We start from the raw sequence: 21,142 nt of genomic DNA, 5'->3' as shown, positions 1-21,142 counted from the left end.
ACAGTTTGAGGCTGTGACTTGGCATTTCTGCTACACAGTAGAATCCCAAAACTTTAAAAAAAAAACATTTTTGTTAGTAGAACATGAGCATGCACTGGTCAGTGATAAGTAATGCGGTTTTAAGCATCATATGTGAACTGTTAATGCTCATAGAGTTTGTAGAACTAATAAACACTTACTTTGTGTTGAAAGCAGTTAGGGAAAAAATACTCATTGTTAGCTGCACTGTTTACTTGAAGTCCACCTCCAGATTTCTTGAAAAGTTTCAGACAAGACTTCACAATTACTCAGTAAAAATAAGATGCTAGGATCACCAGGACAAAAGAATGTAATGCCATCTAAATAAGCAGAGAATGATTATTCTTTGGCATTTAAAGCACAGATGATGACTGGAAAACATCCTGTTTAAAAAAACATTGTTTATCCTACATTATGGTGTATGTTTTTTAATTTCCTTTCCCTCTCACTGTTACTCAGGATGTTTCCTTGATCCCAACATGCTAGTTTCTTCTTTATTCAAGCCTTCTGTTTCCTCCCCAAACACTTCAAAAACATTTATTTCATAAGAGATATTTCTTGTAGAATATTTTCTAACAGGCCTTTCTCTCTGCTTAGTACAGGCTTTGTTCTGCACCTAGAAATTACCTCCTGTGTAAGCATCTATTTCCTGTCTTTGAATGAAAGTTTATTCCATATCACCTCAGTACAGCCTTCAGCATTGTTACCTGTTCTACCTTTCAACACGGCATACCACTCTGATCCAATCTTCTGACAATTTTTTTTTCCTGTGGAACTTCTCTGCCTCCTGTTCCAAAGTACGTTTCTCTGACTAGGAGTATTGTTTTAGGATTGTATTTTTATCATCTGCTCCCCTTAAACCATCTTTCATCTATTTGTCGTCATCCTATGTACTGAAGTCCATCAAAAGGCTTCATTCAGCAGAGTATGTGAACAGAATCTTTGTTCAGCAAAATGAGTAGTTGACTTTATGTTATATTTGTATAACTGAGTTAAGAGCACATGTACTCTTGCAATGGGACCAGTTCCTGGAGATGATGAATGAGGCACAGTCACACTCATTTGTCTCTGCAATCCCCTTTCCTCTCCCTCTGACTCTTCCTCCTCCCTCACTTGGGGGCACTATTCCAACAGATTTGACCTTAAGACAGCTATATTTGAAAATGAACGTTTCCATCAAAAACTGCTCTGAAAAGTGATATGCTGGTTATTACTGTTTGGAAAAGGTGGCCAGATAAGAAGCATAGCACTCAATTAAAATTCACTGTACCACCTTTCTTGGTTTCTATTAGAGTCTTTTAAGGTGTGACACATATTCCTGGTCAGTTAATGCTGGATCAAATTTTTATGACTATCATATTAATTTGATAAATGAAGAAGGCCGTTGCTAGACTCTTACTATCCAAAGCTGTCAAGAGGGAGCATCTCTTGCTGTGCCTGGTGGCACAGGACCTGGGCAGATCTCTCCAGTGCGAGTACAGCTGTCACTATCCACAGATCCAGCAGAGGGAAGTGTTGTTCTAAAATATGCACCCCCACTACTTGTGGGTAGTACTTGTAAACTGCAAGTCACAGTACTGCGCCAGGAGATCAATGATCTGGAGCCTATGAAATATGTGATTTATAAATTCTCAGAAGAAGACAAAGAAGCTTTAGCAAATGCCAGAAAGAGCAAGCATGATAATAATTGGGATTTGCCAGGGACTGAAGTGATCTTTGGAGTTTAAATGTTTTTATTCTCTTTTGGAGAGCAAATGTTTATGGCATTTTAGAGATTAAAGGGTTATGATCTGATGGTTTGTGCTTCAGCTAATTGTGAAACTGTAGGCTTTCATATGAAAAGGTGGGATCTTGAAAAACAGATGGCCCAAAATATACTTGGTGATCACAAGGCGAGTTGTCATAGAAAGCTTTATTCAAAAAGTTTGGCTTCATTTCAGAACAATTGTCATTCATGATGCTGTTGCTTCAACAACTCCAAGCAGCATTGGAGGGCTAAAAGTCAAGTGTGATGTCACCTTTGTGAAAGAAAGTTCAATTAGAAATATTTTAAAGTGAAAATTCAGTGTCAAATATTACCCTTCTAAATATATGATACTCTATGTAGCTTTGTCTTACTTATTCCATCAGATTTCCAAGGATTGTGTGAGTGAAGAAACTGAAGTGCATGCTCAAGACATCCATTAATCATGCATGCCAGTTTAAACTGTTACTTCTTCAGAAGTTCAAAGCTGGTTTTGTAACACCTAAGCATCAAGTTAAGAAAGATCAGGGGATGGCATGATGTGCAAAATGAAGCTCAAATTTTCTTAGTGTTTGGTAACTTGAGTCATTGATTGAGCATCTGGGGAAAAGACCTGGGAGCACAGGTGAAGACAATTCAGCTGTGTGATTGGAAGGGAGGAGGCCTGGCTGCACCTCTCTTAGACCTCATCTAAGGGCTGAGTGGCTAGAGGAAGGTTTTTTGGTTGGAGATCCCTTCCTTGGGGAGTTTTTATTGTGAGCTCTAGGTCTTCAAAGACAGGTGAGTACTTTTCTTTTGTAACGTCTTTCTATTATGTTATTCCCCTTGTCATCGCATCTCTTGTGTTGCAATTCTGTTGTGCTGACTTTTTCTAATTTTTACATTTAGATTGTTAAGGTGTTGTTTTCTGTGTGTCTTGTAAATGTCTGAGACAAGCTACTAGAGCTTGAAGAATGTTTTCCAGGTAATGCTGTTTGAAAAACATCGGAAGGAGCTCATCCTAATGCATTAGTTTTAGGATAACTCTAAAGATGAACTAAACCCATTGGGTTTACAGCTAAAAACAGCATTGGTCTTGAGTGGGCAGATAACAGAGCATTCCCACTGCTCAGATGTCATTGTTCAGAGACCTACAGGGTGTGATGGATGGGTTGAGTGCTCCCTCTGTGGATCCTCAGGAGCCATTCAGCAGCAGAGTAAATAGAACCAAACCTGGCAAGTTAAGTTGTAATCTGTTGCTCAAGCAATTAGAACCTCATAACCATTAGGTGAAGTTCCAACTTAATATTTTTCCTGTTATTTTTATCATAACAGAGTGTCCCTGGTTTTGTAATTTAATGAAATAATAATTTGTCTTCCTCGCCTGTTACTGACAAAAAAGAAAAGTGTGGCAGGTCTGGCAGACAGATTTTTCATTCTTAGTGAGTAGGAATAAAGATTATAGAATAAAATATATTTATTTTGCTCACAGAAAGGGTAAATAGTTCCAATATGGTAAAATGGATTAAATCATTCTAGCAGAGCAGGTGATTCATAATGATAATGCAGTCAGCTTAGGAAGATGCAAGTCAGGAGACAAACAGGACTGCTGGCCTAACTGATGTTTACCAAAGTTCAAGAATGATTTTCAGAGAAGAAACTGCAGAAAATGCCTTGTGTTAGCATCACTGTGATGACAATAGCATCTCCTCTGAGGTTAAAATACCACTAATTGGAGTCTACCACTGTAAGTAGAAGCTATCAGCCTAAAGTAAAAACAGAACAGAACAAATACATTCTGCACCACACTAGCAATATGGCTGCAAACCAGGAAAATGAGCATGTGGTTTTTTTACAACATATCTGTTTGCATTAGTGTAAGTTTGGATTAAAGTGCAAGCTTCAGTTTCTTCGTAACTAGTTTCACTTTGGACTCAATGGTGATGTTTGAGTTCCAAAATATTTTTGCATGGAAGAATGTTATATTTTAATAGCCCTTTTAAAAGCTGAAACTAATAGTAGTACCTACATGTGCTCAATATGATTTGGAAATTATTATTAAGATTTGTGCCAGTGCTGTCTAAACGAGGGGAGTTTTGTGCAGATGTGAGGAAAAGGATTGTTTTGAAAATAGATCTTTTGATGTAAAGCTGATGACAGGAGAAATAGCAAATATTTTATATCAGAATGTAAGGAACATAATCATGTTGTAATTAGGATTTTGAACAGATATTTGCAGTGGAGTTGGGAAGAATGAAAATATTGTAGAATTACTTGAGTACATTGAGCTGTTTGTGCGCGTAACTAAGAGGAAGTAGAAACAACCCATTTTTCCCAATTATTTGTAGGAATTGAGGCAGAACTCCAGTTTTTCTTCTGGGCTTCATGCATTTAGCCCAGGAGAAGCAGCCTTTGCAGACACGCTCAAGGGAGGGAATCACCTGACAGCTGGAGAAAGAGGAAGCAGGAAAGTCAAATGAACTTCTGGTGGTTTTTAAAGTGTTGTGTGTACTTGTGGCTTTTTTAATGTTATCTGTTTTTGACTGAAGTTGAATAGCTGAATGAGGGCCTTGCTGTGCAGTGCGGTGGCTTTCAGCTGTCCCTTTCATAAAGGAGGGTGCTCGCTGGGTGTGCCTGACCACTACAACGGGGCTGCAGCTCTGCAACGCGTGCAGTGGTGGGAAAGCTCGTTTTGTGCACGCATTCATTTTTTATTTGTTTCAATGATCGCGGCCGGCGATGGTTGTTTTCCCACCTCTTTCACCTCCCACTTTACCTCCTCCGTTAGTCTGAACGGTGGGGGGCGGCAGCCTCCGCGCCGGCTCCAGCCGGGCCTCGGAACGGGCCTCTCGCCGCTCCCCGGCCGCTTCCGCCCCGTGTGGCCAACGCAACCCGACCGCACGGCGGGCACGGCGCGAGGCGGTGCGAGGGGGACCCGGGCGGGGTCCGCCGTTCCGGGCGGGCCGCAGGTGCGCGGCGAGGGGCGGGCCGGGCGCGGCGGCGCTTTTGTCCGCCGGAGCCGCCTCCCCGCCCCGCGGCCCGTCAGCGGTTCCGCCGCACGCGCCCCATTGGCCGGCGCGAGCGGTAACGTGACGGCGGGGCGGGGCCGGAGCCGAGAAGTGCCGGTTGGAGCCGGTGCCTCGCGCCGCGCTGCGGGCTGCCGCGCGGACGGGGCGCGCTGCGGTGCGGACCGCGCCGGGCGGGAGGCAGGAGCGGGTAAGGCGCTGCGGGCAGGTAAGCGGGGGCGGCCGTCTCCGGCAGCGCCGCGTCTTCGCCGGGCGGGAAGAGCGAGACGGAGTGGAGCCACCGAGGGCGTCGTGCAGCCCCGTGGGAGAGCGCGCGGCTCGCCTACCGCCCGCACGCGGGGATGGAGCCCGCGGGGCGCCCGGCGCCGCCCGCTCTCGGGGCTGCCGCCCGCCCTCGGCCGCGCGCTGCGGCGGCGCTCACCTGCCCGCCCCGCGGGCCGCCGGGCTGGGTGCGGACCGGCCCCGGGAATCGGGGCGCCTGCCCGTGCCTGCCGCAGGGCCCGGGGCCGCCCCGCCGCGGGTGGGGCCGGGAGGAGAGCGCTGCTCCGCTTTGCGTAACGGCGGCTGCACGTGTCCTCGGCTGACCGCCGGACGCGGGTCGCCCGCCGCTTCCCCTTTTTCGCCCCGGTGCGGCGTCACCTGCGCCCGCGGGGCTGCCGCCTGCCCTCGGGCGGCTCGAAGCTAAGGCCTGGCCGTGCGGGGCCGCCCGCGCCCTGCCCCGGGCTGCCCGGTCCTCTTTCCTCACCCGGTGCTTCCATTCCCCGGCCCGGCTGCGCGCTCCTCCGTGTTCTTGCTTTTGTTTGTCCTCGGACCGGGTGGGTTTGGTGGTGCGAGGCTGACTTCGTGCTGATCTGCTCTGTGGTGGAACTGAGGCAGCTCTCTGGCTCCAATTAGGACTCTGTGGTGAGCACTGCAATCAGCCGTTTTCATAGGAGCAAGGGAAGCACTGAAGCTGCTTTCCCTGAAGCTTGACTTTATACGGAGGTTGTCATTAGTGATGCTGGTCAGGTAACTGTGTTTGAACTGATGCCCAATGTGGGCATTTAAAGTAGTTCCAAGGTGCTTGAACACGGTGAGAGCTGCATGGTGTGATTTCAAGCATGGATGCTCCAAGTTCTGTTGGCTCTCGGCTTTCCTCATCAGTTTGCTGGAGTGATGAGGTGCTGGCTGCCTCCCGGTGTCTTAGAGACCTCCCTCCTGTACTTTCTCAGCAGTGAGGGCATTTGGTCACAGAGATATTGGTGTGAGTCCTTAAACATTTAAGGAGGTGCTCCAAAGGCTTGAGGGTTACAGTCCTGTAGGTTATTGCTCATAAAACTTGCTCTGTTGTTTTTGTGTGCGGTGTGTGCTGCTTTCACCTTGTGCCACTGAGCTGGCAGGAGGATGGTGGAGTTCCCCTGCACTGTGCTATCCCTCTGCAGGGTGCAGTACTAACCAGCACAAGGGATGTGGCAGGAAGAGAGGGGCTGCAGCATAAAACCAGCAGCCAGGACTGGGTACTGCTTCTCTGAAGCATTTTCCCTTGTGTAGTGAAATGCTTTATTGTAGCTAGCAATCAAAGCCTGAGTTCTAGCATATATTTTACAGTTACCTACTTTCAATTTCAGTAGGATTTGTGTAATTCATAGAAATTTGCATACTTGTTCCCTTGCACTCCTGAGAAATGAGTTTCGAGTCTGATTTTGCTGTTCTTACACTTTTTTTTAGGAAGATGGGATTCTGACTGGAAAGAAAAAGAGAATTGCCTTTTGTTTCTTTTCAGTTACTAATACAGCTGCTCTCTGAAGTTGCTGAAAGCACGTTGAGTAGATTTTAGACAAGGAGTGGTAGTGCTGAAGAGGCATCCAGCAGTAATTCAGCATTATGATATAAGCCTCATTGAGTAGTATATCACTGCCAAAGAAGTATTTTTTAGTGGATTTTATGAATGAAGGGGAGGAAAGAAGGAAGGAAGCCTTTTGTGTTCCCTTAGAGGTAGTGAAGGAGGCTGTGGCTCCAGTAATGCTACTACAGTGTACAATACCTTCTGCTAAAGCCATAAAGCTTTACTCAGTTAGGATTAGAAATGGGTATTTAATGTGCCTAAGGGGATAGAGCATGCTTTATACTGGTCTCTGTTGCTTGTTTCACACTGCTATCTGTATCCTCTGCACTAACCTGTTGGGCTCTATTTGTCCTTCCTATAGGCATCCTTGTAGCAGCTGTTCAGCTATTGTCCTGCAAAGTGTTACTGTGCCAGCTGCTCTTACAGTTCTTTTTTAAGAAGTTAGAGGTAATTTGTCTGTATAACCAGAGTAGCAATGTGTAAGAGCAGAGAGTGTGTAGTATTAACATTTGAATGTTTAAAATTGCTATAATGTTAATGCTTAAGTAGGATAGATTGTATGTTACTTTAGGAACAGAAGCATTTTTCTTAGTTTGCTAGTTAACAAATTATTTGCTTGATTCTTCTTAACTGGTGACAAGTTATGGTATGTGCTGTCTAATAAAGACTTGTGTTGTGTGTGGGGTGAGTGCAGAGCCACACATCACAAGCTTGTAACAGTGCTCTGTGGTAGCTGCTAAAAGCAGCTGAGAAGCTGTGGCCTTCATTTTGTTCTCCCTGCCATCACCACGTGGGCGGTCAGTGTCATTAATGTCAGAAAGCTTGTTATGAGTCATGTGACCTGAAGTTACTGATAACTAACTGGCACACTGGTATGCACTGTGTTGTGTATGTGTTCCAGTAGCAGTTTTGTATGCAAACTTTGTTTTATTATAATTATACTTGGGCTTTTTTATTCTTTTCCCCAAAAGTTGTATAAAAGGAGTATACTATCAGTGGGATTCAGATTCTAACTAGTTGTAATCAAATTGTAATTCAATACTGAACTAAAGTTTCAGAATACACATCAATAGTTTTCTGGGTTAGTTAAAACTTACTGTTATGAGAAGATGGATTTCTGGTGGAGTAGTACACTGAAAAGAAGGTAGACAACATAGCTCTCAACAAAGCTATTGCAAATGCGGCTGGGGTGTAATGCAGGCATGCTCTCCTCCACTGTACACCAAGAGGGTTTTAGGGCTTTTCAACAGTTGGAAGAGGATTGTGGAAATAACCCGTAATGGAGTGTCTTCCATTTAACTCTTGTTTTTGCCATTTGGTTTCTGAATACCACGTTCACACACCCAGAACTCAGTTGTGTGTTTGCGCTCTCATGAATAGTCTCACATGCTCTGTATGTTCTATTACTGTAAATGGGAATGCAGTCTTTACGTACGTAAGTTGAGGGTTTAGCTCATTGTAAGAAGCTGAAGAAACTGAAAATGCCAGTAAGGAATCTTGTGGTACCAATAAAGAATATGGTAATAAAAGAATCTGGCTTTGTTGCTTCTGTTAATAAGCTTAGGACATTGTTTTGGATTGTCATGTTACAAATGCTATTTACTTGTTTGGGAGATACTTGTCTGAATTATGGTTTTAGTTTCATATGGAAGCTAAGCTTCGGTTCTGTGGCATAACAGCCGCAAAGCTGTGGCCCTGTAGTTCATTCAGGCTTAATGAGTGACATTGATTTTAAAGGTCTTATTCAAAAAACCCAGGAAATGTAACCCTTGATGTCCCAGACCTTACTGCCTTAGTTTTCTGGGGAAAATATTGCTATTCTCTAAGCAATTCAGTTTTCAGATACTTATCCAGATGTTGTATGGTAGATATTCTTCATGCAAACGTATACATCTACTGAGCTGGAATTTGAGAAGTACAAATTTGGACTGTAATACTAATGTATTTTTCGTTAACCTAATTGCTTCCTGCAAAATGCTGTAGTGCAATCTGATGTATTTAAAGAAAGGGGCACTTGAAAACTTTTAACTGAAACTGTCTGTTTTCACAGCATATTTAAATTATTAATAGGGATAGTGATCTTTGCCTCATAACTCATGACAAATGGAAGTGTGAAAGTGATTATTACTTTGCCAGTGCCTTTGCAATGCAGAAAAACTTTTGAGTGAATGTCTTTTATTAAACATTAACATCGCTTAAATACTAACTTTGCAATGATACTGATTCAGTCAGGAAAGCACCAAAGCTTTGCTTATTTGGCATATCCTGTCTCGCTTCAAGTGCTTTACTGAACTGGAGTTGTTGAGCAGTGCCTGCTTTGCTGGGAGCTGTTATTTAGTTCTTTACAGCTAGGGGGCTGGAGTTGTGTTTTTTTTTGTTTGTTTGTTTTTACTTCAGAGCTCTTATTGACTCAAGTGATGGTAAAAACCTTGACTTGAAGTTATTACCCTTTGCTTCATACTGAAAAGCTATGTTCTTGTAGTAAAGCTGCATGGAAGAGAAAGAACTTGCCACTTCCTAGGTCTCTTCAGACAATCTGCTCATATGAAGGGCTGCACAGCATGATTGGATTTGATGGGAAGTATAAAGAGTAAACTTAAGTACTAAGCTAACTTTGTTCAGTTATCAAAGCAGGATTACTCGTGGTTTACTGTAGCATTCAATCCTGATCACTTGTACTTTGTTCTGAAACAGTATTGTTCTAGAAGATGCTTCTGATAGATAAGGTTAGTGTTGCTTTTAACTGTCATGCTTGTGTGTGGATGTGTGTTTTCAGAAAATGTAATATTGCATAGTACGTGCGATGTGGAAATGAATCCTTCAGTCCTTTAATTTATTAAAAGAAAAAAACGTAGCTGGGTGCTTTGTCCAATTTATAAGTACATAACAGTAAGTAATAGAAACAGATGATGGGAGGTAGGGATGACTGTTCACAGCACGCTTCCTGCTGGAGTGTTAACAAAACTTATTCTACTTCCATTTCAGCGTGATAAAAATTATGCTCTGTTTTGACTAGAATCAATACAAAATGATTTCTGAGATCAGGCAAAGATGATAACAAAGATAGCTGTTTGACCCTACTGGGAGTAGTAATAGCATGTGTGCTTTCAGCTCTGTCAGAACCTAACAGAACTTATTGTACCATCCAGAATCCCCAGGTTATCTAGTAGTATGCCACATTTAAATATTTCATAAAGAATTTGAAAAATTGCACTATGATTTTACAGTTGAAAAACTTGAGATAGAAATAAAATGCTGAGCAGCCCTATGCAAGTTTAATCAGAGGTAAGCAGCCCTGTTAAAAGGGCTATGTGTAGATACTGTATGAGAAAGCAGCATATCATCTAGGAAAATAATGTAGAGTGGAGATCTGAATACACTGAACTTCAGTACTCTGCTTGTAGCAAAACTGGTAAGATTTCCCACCATATACAGGATGTTGTCCACCTCCATCTTGATCTCAGCTCAGTGCTGCTGAAGTCCTTATAGGCCCTTTATCTAATAGTACCAAATGAGAATACAAACATGCTCTAGTTAACACATCAGTACATGTGGTGTTAAATTACAGCACTGCCTTGTTATAGCAGTGTGATATCCTTGAGGACTGCAAAACTTACCCTGTGCTTACCTGACTTCTTGACTAGACTTCATAGTGCACTTTGTTCTGCTGGATCAGCAGTGCTGCTCATGCTGGCTGGACAGCTAATTCAGAGCTGGTTCAGGTGTGTACACATACTCCAAGGTTCCCCGCTTCTGGAACAAGTGAAATGCTAGTTGTCCAGACAGTTGTCCTTAGAGACATTCAGGGGCAGGCAGGACTGTGGGCTGGTCTCTGTGCAATGGAATTGTAGGTGTCCCTCTTTCTTGCAAGGGAGTTGGACTATAGATCTTTAAAGGTCCCTTTCAACTCAAATGATTCTGTGATATTTCCTTACTCCACACTGTTTCTAGTGAGGCTACATGAATCATCTTAGCTATGTCTAGGATCTTTGGCTGTTTATGATTTTACTGAGAATCAGTTTATTTGAAAGCATACTGAAGATAGAAGAGCATCTATGTACAATTTCCTGTCTTTTCCCAGAGGGAAGATGGTCTTTAGGTAAATGGTCAACTTTTCTGCAGCTGGCCTCTCTTGTACTTTTACTACTCACAAAGACTGAAGATGATAGTCTGTACAATAATTAAAAATATCCTGGTAGAGAAACCTTGCACCACTTAAGTAATGAGTATTCTCTAGTATTTTCTTAGCATGCTTTGCTTTCTGATGTCCTGAGCGTAGCAGCACAATGAATGGGCATCATGAGATGTCTGACTTTTGGAAACTAAGAGGATAAAAATTAATTTTCTATTGTAGCGCTTATCTTGGTATGCAGAATTAAGTAGATACTCTTGAGACTTACTTTAAAATGCTGGAGGGATAGTGCTGATACCATTGTTTTATGGTTATGTATTCATATTTCTCAGCATGAGGAAGACCCAAGAATGTAGTTATGAGAATAAAAGGGCACTAAAATTGAGCCTGAAAATCTAATTTAATGTGGCTGGAAGAGGTCTGACTCAGTACTAGTCATGTTGGTACTGGGATGAAAGACTTAGTGTGCTGTTGAGTAAGGTGCTTTCTGAGAAAGTTATAAAATGTACAGCATGCCACAGACATCAATCTCAGTCTAGACATGTTGGGATTGCTTTTGGTATGATCTTGCTTAGGATGAAGAGCCGAGGAGACTTTTCATACTTCTTCAAACTTGCCTGAAGATTTCTTTGGAACCTGGAATTAAGGACTGTTTGTAGTTTTGACACAATTTCTGTTTTCAACATTGCTGTACTGATTTCAAAATTTAAGTGGGATGTGTTGGGACAGCAAGGGAGGGCTGTTCTTACATCTTCTTAGGCATAACTTGAGTGTAATCTGTGCTATTTGCCTTACATCTTCCATGGCATGTATAGGCAGACATGTTTGACAACATGGCACGCCTGCAGTCATCTCCTCCTGCACTGGTTTGGATAAGCATTACCTGAGCACTGATGAACTGTGTCTGTCTCTCCTGAAGAGGCAGATGTATTTCCCATGCTGTTCTATTCTCTCCTCTCCACCCCTGGTATTCTCACTCATCTTTTTCCTATACTTGGAGTTCTTTAGCTTACTTGCTTAGACTCTGTGAAGTATCGTTTAAAATGCTTTTTATCAGAGTAGCACTCAAAAGAGAATGGTATAGATAATCTTACATCCCACTGGAAGCTGAAAACTCCGAGTTATGTAGCATCAAATGATATTACCTTAGTTCAGTCATTCCAGCTGTTATAGAATTTTCTTACAAGAAAATGACTATGCAGAATTTCCACAGTCGAACAGGAAGGATGTTCAGAGGAGAACTTGCTGCAGCTCTTGATAAAGACAAGGACATGCAGATGGTGTAATTGCCAGTACCAAGTGGGAGCTGCCTGTGGACTCTGTTACCATGAGCTGGCTAAGCTTACCCTGTGGCCAAGAGATCAGCATGATGCAGGCTGAAGGGCACCTTGGATGTTTGGCATAGCAGGTCTGGGCCTGCTGATGAGCCTGGCTGGATCCAGAGCTCCTTGGTGTTCAGTGGTCTGGCAGTCTGCAGAACTACATCTTGTCTATACTCCCATTTAAAAAAAAAAAAAAAAAAAAAAGCCTTCTGGAAAGCTTTCTAGTTACTTTTCATGCTTGAATGGGTTTTGCTGTGTTTTTTGAGGAATCATCAAGCAGACTATTGATGGTAGAGTTTTAAGTAGCTGATTGTTTGATGATTGTAATATCTATGTGAAGTTTTGGTACACTATTTAAAATTCCCTTTTAACAGAGAGCACATGGAACATACAAGTGTTTGAAGAAATGGAAACTAATGCAATTTAAAAAAAGACATTTAGTGGAGAAAGTTTTCCCTGAGAAATACACATTAAATAAGTTCAAATAAGGTCAAATTGTTACTTAAATGCTAGCGAGAATCAAAATGTGAATCTACCTTTTGAGTTCTTTGTACATCAATGCAACAAAGCTCTGCTTATTTGTATTTATGGCAATCAATATTTTAGGTGCTAGTAAGCTTAATAAAAGATGCAAATTAATATATTTGTAGTTTAGAAGAATTAAAAGGCTGGGAAAATGAGTGGAAAATAAATCCATAGTCTAGCAAAGTGACTGCATACAATTTGGCTGAAAATTTACATACAGTGTAATAAAAAGGAGGCCTCAATGCTATAATACTTATCTGTAAAGTGGAAACCCTTGCTCTGTCATATTTGTATCCCTGCCTGATATAGAATTAATATATATTTTTTAAATATACATCTGAGTTTGCAAGACCACTAAAGCTATACAAGCTGTTGCTCACTACTAGTAAAGTATATCAGAACTGATTCAGTCTGGATTCTGCTTGGTTTGGTAGGGACCTTGGAAAGCACTGTGATGGTAAAACATCACTGTGAATTAATACCTGCCCAGAATGCAGAAAACTTGCTTTCAAGAAGATCAGTTGCATTGATGCAGTGATTTGTAAAACAGACAGAGCAGGTGTATTTCTTCATTTTACTTTAGTTTCATTGCTGTCAGGTGGCTTGCCCATTCAGCTTTTTCATACCATCCAGAAATGTGGCTCTTAACTTGCTGTTTTTTTTCTTAGCTTTGTTTTGCAGTGATTTTTGTGTTGGTTGCTCTTCTCATCTGCTATTTGGTCTTGAGCTTGGAATGGAGCTGGGAATTACATTTCTGTTTTTATTGTGTATGCCTAGATGTTTCTCACTAAATCAGGCATTCCTAGGAGCATACCTTTTTTAGCTGGAGGGCAGTCTGCCTTCCAGATGCTGAGGTGACATCTTGAACTTGTCTTGATGTCTGGATAAGTGCTACTATTAAAGCTGAAACATGAACGTCTGAATCTGAATTTGTATTTAAAATTGCTCTCCAGCCAAGATCTCTATGAAATTAAATGTACTGATTTTTTTATAAGTGTACATATCCTGTAGTTTTGCAATAGTTTCATAATCAAGTTTAACCCTCAAAATATTTAACTTGGTTTCTTCCTACTATCCATCCTCGAGAATTAAGCTCAAGTAATTTGAAGCACTTAGGCAGAGCTCAGAGACTCAGTGGCTCATTGTTGTGTTGCCTACAGGTCTATAATTTGAACTACCTGTGCAACCAGAATGCTTGAAGATAAACCAGTCTCCTGGCAAGTTTTTGACCAGTGACATATTTTACTACCACAGGCTAATTCTTTACTGGTCTTGTTTAAGGAGAACTTGTTCAAGGATTTAATCTTTGTTTATTTGTGGCATTTAAGGAGAAGTTGACAAGAAAGATAATGGTCTTTTTAGCAGTGCTGCAGTATAGCTTGGAAATGCACAGTATGGTGTACCTAGTCCTACTTAAATTTCAGTAATGAGTCTTTTGTTTGTAAAGTAAATCAAATCAGAATAAAGCTTACTCCTAATTTAGATTAGAGTACAAGATAAAGTAGCTTGCTTGTATTAAGTGTACCAGAAGAAGGAAGCAGTAAAAATCAAGACTGCTTCTGTGTTTAGGTGAAGCTGTCTTCAGGATAATTTTTTTCCAGCTACTCAGAGGCCACCTATGTTGAACCTAAGAACGTTCAATATTCTGGGTAGTTAGGAGAGCTATTCACAGTATCCTTGCCAAGTTGTTTGTTAATCTAGTTTCCCAGCTTGCCATAAGAATGGTAGTGGTACTGCTGGATAGTAATTGCTGAATTCTACAAAGCTTTTTATCAGCTCGTGTGCTGCGCAGTTACCTGAAGCAGTAGCAGAGGAGGAAGGTAACTCATATGAAGTAAAAATGGAAGCATAACCTGATTTACTAAATTTTATACTAAAATGTGATTGCATTTTCTTCCAGAAATGAATGGACCTAATAGGCTTATGTAAGCAGCCTTCTCTAGAGAGAAAGGATTGTTTCTCAAGCAGCATAAGCCTGTTCCACATGTTATGTTCAGCAGTACTGTCCTGTTCACAGGAGTGTTGAGGAACTAGTTAATCCATACACAGATTGTTAAGATTGTCTATGGATGTGGTTGAGATCTTTGAAAGATCTTTAGGTATTTAATGGTTTGAAAGGTTGATATGGAAAATATAACACTTGTTATGATAGGCTTGAAGATTCTGTGCCTCTGGAATGGTTTTTGAGAAGTTTGGGAATGCCTTCAGGCTTTTTTTGAATACAAAAGGATAATCACTTGTATAAGTTTAATCATCACTCGTGACCTCTTCAGAAGGAACTGGAAAGAAGCTTTCTCTAATCTTGTTTGCATGTTGTTTACATTCAGTGGAATACACTTGCAAAACTACAATCCCCATGTAGCAGATCCTAAAACTAAGTTCATGGCACACAGGTGGTCAAAGTACATGTTCTGGAAGACCATATATCAAACATTCAACTTGAGTTGAGATCCCTTGTCAACAGAAGGCTGAAATTGAAAGAAGCTGCAGGTGCCTGAATCTTTAGAGTCTCTAAGATCCCTGTAGTGATCTCATTCTTCATGAAGTCAGAGCTGCCCCAGAACTCCCCCAGTACTTCGGCTTTTTGTTGGTTATGGTCACTTGAAGGAGGAGTTGGTGGCATGCCATTAGAAGGGGAAGTTTTAACCAATTAATGTTTTAGGTGATGAGTGTGGATGGGTGTGCGTTGTTTCAATTTTTCTTCGAGAATATTCATGACTATTTATCTATTCTAGGGTCACTGGGATACCTCTTGAAGTATGCTTTAGTTTTATAAATCTATTTTTATTAACTCAGTGTCAGAAGCAACAGTTAAATATTTAAGATTGCACTGGTTTTGTAAATTGTTTAAAAATAAAACCTCCTATCAGATATTAGCTTTTGGAGCCCATTTTTTTTGGGAGAGAAGAAAAGTTGTCCCTGACTGATTGTGTCTAAAATTATGTAAGCAGTAACCCAATTACAGGGTAATACAACATTAAGAAACCTTTTTGGGAGAAGGCATTTCTGGTGGTAATAGATATTTTTCAAAATGACAGCCTCATTCCTGTTCTAGATTTGTTTGTCTTTATTAAATTTGTAAATATGAAGTAATTAAAAATTGCCTAGATACTAGTGAATGTGATTGTATTGTCTTTATGGCCTGAGGCATGGTTCTAGTCTGGGGTAACTCCTGAAGTCATCACTTAGCCTGGGGCTATTTTTCTATGTCTCTTCTTCTGAGAAAGTGCCAATTGAATTTGGCTACTTTGAAAAGCTTTTATGGCTTTGATATGGGTTGAAAGCTGCCAGAGATGAGAATGATCAAACCCATTACACTCTAACATTATTCCATTTGTTTAGTCACTCTTGGTGCACAGATGGGATCTGAAAGAAAGCTGTCTTGAGCAAAATTATCATTAATAATTCACACTTCTTTACACTTGTATGTACTCTATTTCTCCAAAAGGAAAGCTATTGTATACCTGTTTTTGTATTTCTGTAATTGTGCATGTGCTTCATCAGGAAGTTTCAAGAAGTAGTCATTAAGAAGAAAAGAGATTTAAGTACCTAAACACTTAATATGGGGATGCACACTTTCTACTAGGAAGTGTTTCAAAACCACAGTGAGAACATAGCCTTCTTTCTAGGATATGCCTTAGGGACTGGCAAGTTTGTACTTGGAGGCAGGGAGGTGGCAAAGCATTTTATAGAAACAGACCTTAAAAATTACAAGGGTCAGTCTCCAGCTGAGTTCTTGGTCTACTTACACACTACTTTAGAACACTGTGGCATTAATTGAAGAAGGTATTTTGGTTTATGCTTATACTCAAGTACATTTTTAATAAGTTCAATTTTCTATTTTTCTAAAAGTAACTTTAAAAGAATAATAAAGCAAAAACATTAACCAGTGTTAATGACAGTAATGTGACTCAGCTGTTTCATCAAACCCTGAATTTTGTAACTAATATTAAACAAGAGTCTGTCATATTCCCTAAAATGGGTTTGTTACCAAGAGTTTTCTTTGTATCAAATAACATGTATGCATGAAATTATATTTCTTTCTCCAATAAGTGCTTAATTGTAAAAGCAATTTCTTAAAATGTTATCTGCCCTGTCCTAATAGGGGCTCCTAATAAGGTCCACCTGTTCTCCAGAAAATGAAGTACTCCCATTCTCACCCAAATTTGACTTTTCGCACTGTTTTAAATTCTCATCTAATTCTGTGATCTTTTCCAGATGTATACTTTATGTATATTAAGAAAATAATTTAAGGATGCTTACAGACTTTTTTTGCAAGTTGAGCTGGAGTGAATGAAGAAATTAATACTTTCAGCTGTGGTTAGAATGAATCTCAGCATTAGAATTGGTAGCTATAAATACAAAAACAATTTAGCTGAAATAGCTTTTAACAGTCAGCAATGACAAAGGAGTGTTACTTCATCTCTGCTTCAGGAGAAGTAGCTCTCAGATGGTGACTAAATATTTTACAGAGATGGTATCTTAAGTTGTTATACCTAGATTTTTTGCTTACTGAATCTTAGCTCTTTAAAAGTTCTGAACTGTTGTTGTAATACTCAGTTACTAGGATCCAAATGTTTCATAATCTGATGTTACCTTATTTCTCTCCAGGGGCTATTATTACCATCCTGTCCTTCTTCAGCTGCTTTCCCTTGAGTGGGCCTGGTAAGTTTCTGCATTTTCTTATGTAGTCTTGTCAAAACAAAGATTAATTTGGTTTTGGCCATTTCTCTCCCTTGAAAAGGAAATGTAGGGCAAGAATGTGTTTTTTCTTTAGACCTGCTATTTGTGTTGTTATAGCCACTAGTCAGCTCTGTTTATTGGAATTGAAAATTGCATTTAGAATACATTAAGAAAAATACAGTACATCATCACTCATTGTTATCTGTACTGCTTAACAAATTTATAGCAAGAAACTGGTAGTGCCTGTGGTATTGTGATTGGCACTGGATGTTTAATTGCTTTGTTTCAGTAAGTAAAGGCCTTTGTTTCTGAGAAATCTACTTTTTTGCCAAACCTTGGCATATCAAAAATGACTTAACTTTATTTCTTGAAGTCTTGTATGGCTTTTTTAATTTTCTTGTAGTTATTTGTTTAAAAACTATTTCCCAGTGAAATAGTGGTCCTGTAGGTTTTTCTCATTCTTGGTGTGATTGTGTGAGACTTTGACTTCTAGATTATCTTGCCTGAGCATGCTGTGCTCCATTAACATAGCTGTAGCAATGCAGAGCTTAACAGATCTTGATGCTTGCAGTAAGGCAGAAATTGTGATGAAAGCTGAAATGTTTGCCCTGTATTTTAATGGCTTTGCCTAAATAAAGTATACTTGACGCTTTTCCATCCAGAATGAAGACAAATGTGAAGATGGCATGTCCAAGGAATTTTAAAAGGTGTAGACCTCCTGACTGAGAGGCGCTGTGTATTTTATTCTTTTAAATAAAGTAAGTATGAATCAAGGCTACCTTGCTAGGGGTTAAATGTGCCTGTTTTATGTATATAGTATGCATGTGCTTATACATGGATGTATGACAGTAACAGGCAATTTGTGTTAGAAGGCTACACTTTCATTAGTATGCTTAAATGTTGTGGTGGAATAAGTCTGGGAGTTACATATAAATATGTGTAATGTAAAACTGCTTTTTTGAGGTGGGTTTTTTATTCCTTTATTAATTGGGAAAAATTATTTAATCCAGTATAAAATGATAAATTACAAGAATAGTGATTTGTACCATATGGCTTTGATTTTTTTTTTATTTTTTATAAGTAAAATAACTCAAACAGAAGGATTGCTAGTAATATTTCAGGTACTACTTTAACTCCTACCTGTTTATTTCTTTTACTTGACAATACCCAAATGTTTAATCAAAACACCCTGATTTCTTTTGGTACTTTCTTTTAAGTTTTTTGCATTTTGAGTAACTTTCACTAGAAAATAAAATGAAATCATGGCAAGGGTTAAGTGCCAGAAGTTCTTAGATCCTTTTGCTAAACTGTGGGTGTTAAACCAATGTTGTGTTACATGCACAAATCATGAAAACAATCATAAGCTTCAAGCATTTAATACAGAGAAATGTTTTTTTTAACAATTCTAAGGTTGTCTTTTTTTTCTTCTACCAGCTGCTGTTCTCTCACAGGTGAAAGTCATGATCACGCTAACAGAACTCAAATTCTTAGCAGATGCTCAGTCATCCTACCACATACTAAAACCATGGTGGGATGTCTTCTGGTATTACCTCACCATGATAATGCTGCTAGTTGCTGTGCTTGCTGGGGCACTTCAGCTTACTCAAACCAGAGTGTTGTGTTGTCTTCCTTGCAAGCTAGAATTTGACAATCATTGTGCCGTGCCTTGGGATTTAATTAAAACCAACCTTAACATGTCTGCTAGCTCTACTGCACAGATAATCATCCCACTTAAAATCCAGAATGATCTCCATCGGCAGCAGTATTCCTATATTGATGCAGTATGTTATGAGAGACAGCTTCATTGGTTTGCCAAATTTTTTCCATACCTAGTGCTTCTGCATACCTTTATTTTTGCAGCTTGCAGTAATTTCTGGCTTTACTATCCTAGTACAAGTTCCAGGCTTGAGCACTTTGTAGCAATTCTTCAGAAGTGTTTTGATTCTCCATGGACAACACGTGCCCTCTCAGAAACAGTTGCTGAGCAGTCTGTGAGGAAGTTGCCAGTTGCCAAATCAAAAGCAGTGATTTCATCGCCTGGGAGTTCAGCAGATGTAGGTGCCAGCAGACAGTCCCTGCCATATACACAACCTGGCTTGGAAACAACCGGAAGAGAAAATTCAAGTGTTCTTGACAAAAAAGAAGGAGAACAAGCTAAAGCTATATTTGAAAAAGTGAAGAAATTCAGAGTGCACGTTGAAGAGAAGGATGTCATATACAGAGTGTATATGAAACAGATCATAGTCAAAGTCATTGTGTTTGTAATAATAATAATTTATGTTCCCTATTATTTATCCTTTATTAAACTTGAAATTGATTGCATAGTTAATGTACAAGCCTTTACAGGCTACAAAAGGTACCAGTGTGTTTATTCGCTAGCAGAGATTTTTAAAGTTTTGGCTTCATTTTATGTTGTTTTAGTGATCTTCTATGGCTTAACTTGTACATATAGCTTGTGGTGGATGTTAAGAAGCTCACTTAAGCAATATTCTTTTGAGAAGTTGAGAGAGAAAAGTAACTACAGCGATATACCTGATGTGAAGAATGACTTTGCATTTATTCTCCACTTGGCAGACCAGTATGATCCTCTTTATTCCCAGCGATTTTCAATATTCTTGTCTGATTTGAGTGAAAACAAACTGAAACAGATAAATCTGAACAATGAATGGTCAGTGGAAAAACTGAAAAATAAGCTAGTAAGAAATTCCCAGGACAAGGTTGAACTTCACCTTTTCATGTTAAGTGGTCTTCCAGACAGTGTCTTCGAACTGACAGAAATAGAAGTCCTAAGCTTGGAACTTATTCCTGAAGCGAAACTTTCTTCAGCTGTGACCCAGCTAGTCAATCTCAAAGATCTCAACGTTTATCATTCATCAATAACTATGGATTATCCAGCAGTGAGCTTTTTAGAAGAAAATCTGAAAACGTTGCGGCTGAAATCTAGTGAGATGGGAAGAATTCCATTTTGGGTATTTCATCTGAAAAACCTCAAAGAATTGTGCTTAACAGGATATTTCATGCTTGATCATCACAACTCCATTTACAATGAAAGCTTTCAGGGGCTAAAAAATCTGAGATCAATTCACTTAAAAAACAACCTTTCTCGCATACCTCAAGTGGTTACAGATCTTCTGCCTTCTTTGCAACACTTATCTATCAACAACGAGGGGAATAAACTCATAGTGCTAAATAACTTGAAGAAGCTTGTGAATTTGAGAACCTTGGAATTAATCTGCTGTGATCTAGAGCGTATTCCTCATTCCATTTTTACCCTAAACAACTTGCATGAAATTGACTTAAGAGAAAATAATCTCAGAACGGTGGAAGAAATCATTAGCTTTCAACATCTTAAGAACTTGTCTTGCTTAAAGTTGTGGCACAACAGCATTTCATATATCCCAGTGCAAATTGGTGCATTATCAAACCTGGAACAATTGTATCTAAATTACAATAATATTAAAGATGTTCCATTGCAGCTGTTTCTTTGCAAAAAGTTACAGTATTTGGATCTTAGCTATAATAAGCTAACCTCCATCCCTGAAGAAATCGGTTATCTGAGCAATCTACAGTACTTGGCTTTGACTAAAAACCATGTAAGTAGAACTTTGAATTACTAATTTAAAAAATATTTTTAAAATTAATAATATATTGACTTGCATTCCTTCTGTGGCAGTTTCTGATTGAAAGTGCTTTTTTGGTGTACACGGTTAAAATAAACTCAGTGAAGATAAGAAGTAGGTGGTGCTTGTCCAATTGCTAGAACTTTGTGGTGTCATCAAAGCTTGTTTAATACTGAATAAGTACCACTCTGGTCTTGTAGTGGCTTAAGAACTCTGACCTATAATCCAGGATAGTACACGCCAGGTAGATGCTAAAATGTCTCTACTG

The 21,142-nt window shown here is 39.9% G+C and overlaps 1 protein-coding gene across 6 annotated transcripts in view; it reads left to right on the top strand.

The window, feature by feature from the left end:
* Positions 1-21,142, top strand: part of LRRC8B (leucine rich repeat containing 8 VRAC subunit B) — a 35,137-nt gene that overhangs the window by 5,216 nt on the left and 8,779 nt on the right. For 2 of the 6 annotated variants that reach the window (XM_090146384.1, XM_031614856.2), the window contains exons 1-4: positions 4,844-4,957; positions 17,183-17,236; positions 17,917-18,012; positions 18,689-20,847. In XM_090146384.1, the coding sequence (XP_090002510.1) occupies positions 18,715-20,847 (2,133 nt within the window). In that variant the 5' untranslated portion in view covers positions 4,844-4,957; positions 17,183-17,236; positions 17,917-18,012; positions 18,689-18,714. Of the gene's footprint in view, positions 1-615; positions 2,543-4,837; positions 4,976-5,373; positions 5,671-17,182; positions 17,237-17,916; positions 18,013-18,688; positions 20,848-21,142 lie in introns of those variants that run through there. The other 4 variants (XM_090146385.1, XM_031614855.2, XM_090146386.1 and 1 more) reach the window with 4 other exon arrangements.

The sequence above is a fragment of the Phasianus colchicus genome, chromosome 9 (assembly GCF_987193195.1).
Source record: "Phasianus colchicus chromosome 9, bPhaCol1.hap1.1, whole genome shotgun sequence".
In the NCBI taxonomy this organism is placed as follows: domain Eukaryota; kingdom Metazoa; phylum Chordata; class Aves; order Galliformes; family Phasianidae; genus Phasianus; species Phasianus colchicus.
This window is presented reverse-complemented; position numbering and strand designations above follow the sequence as displayed.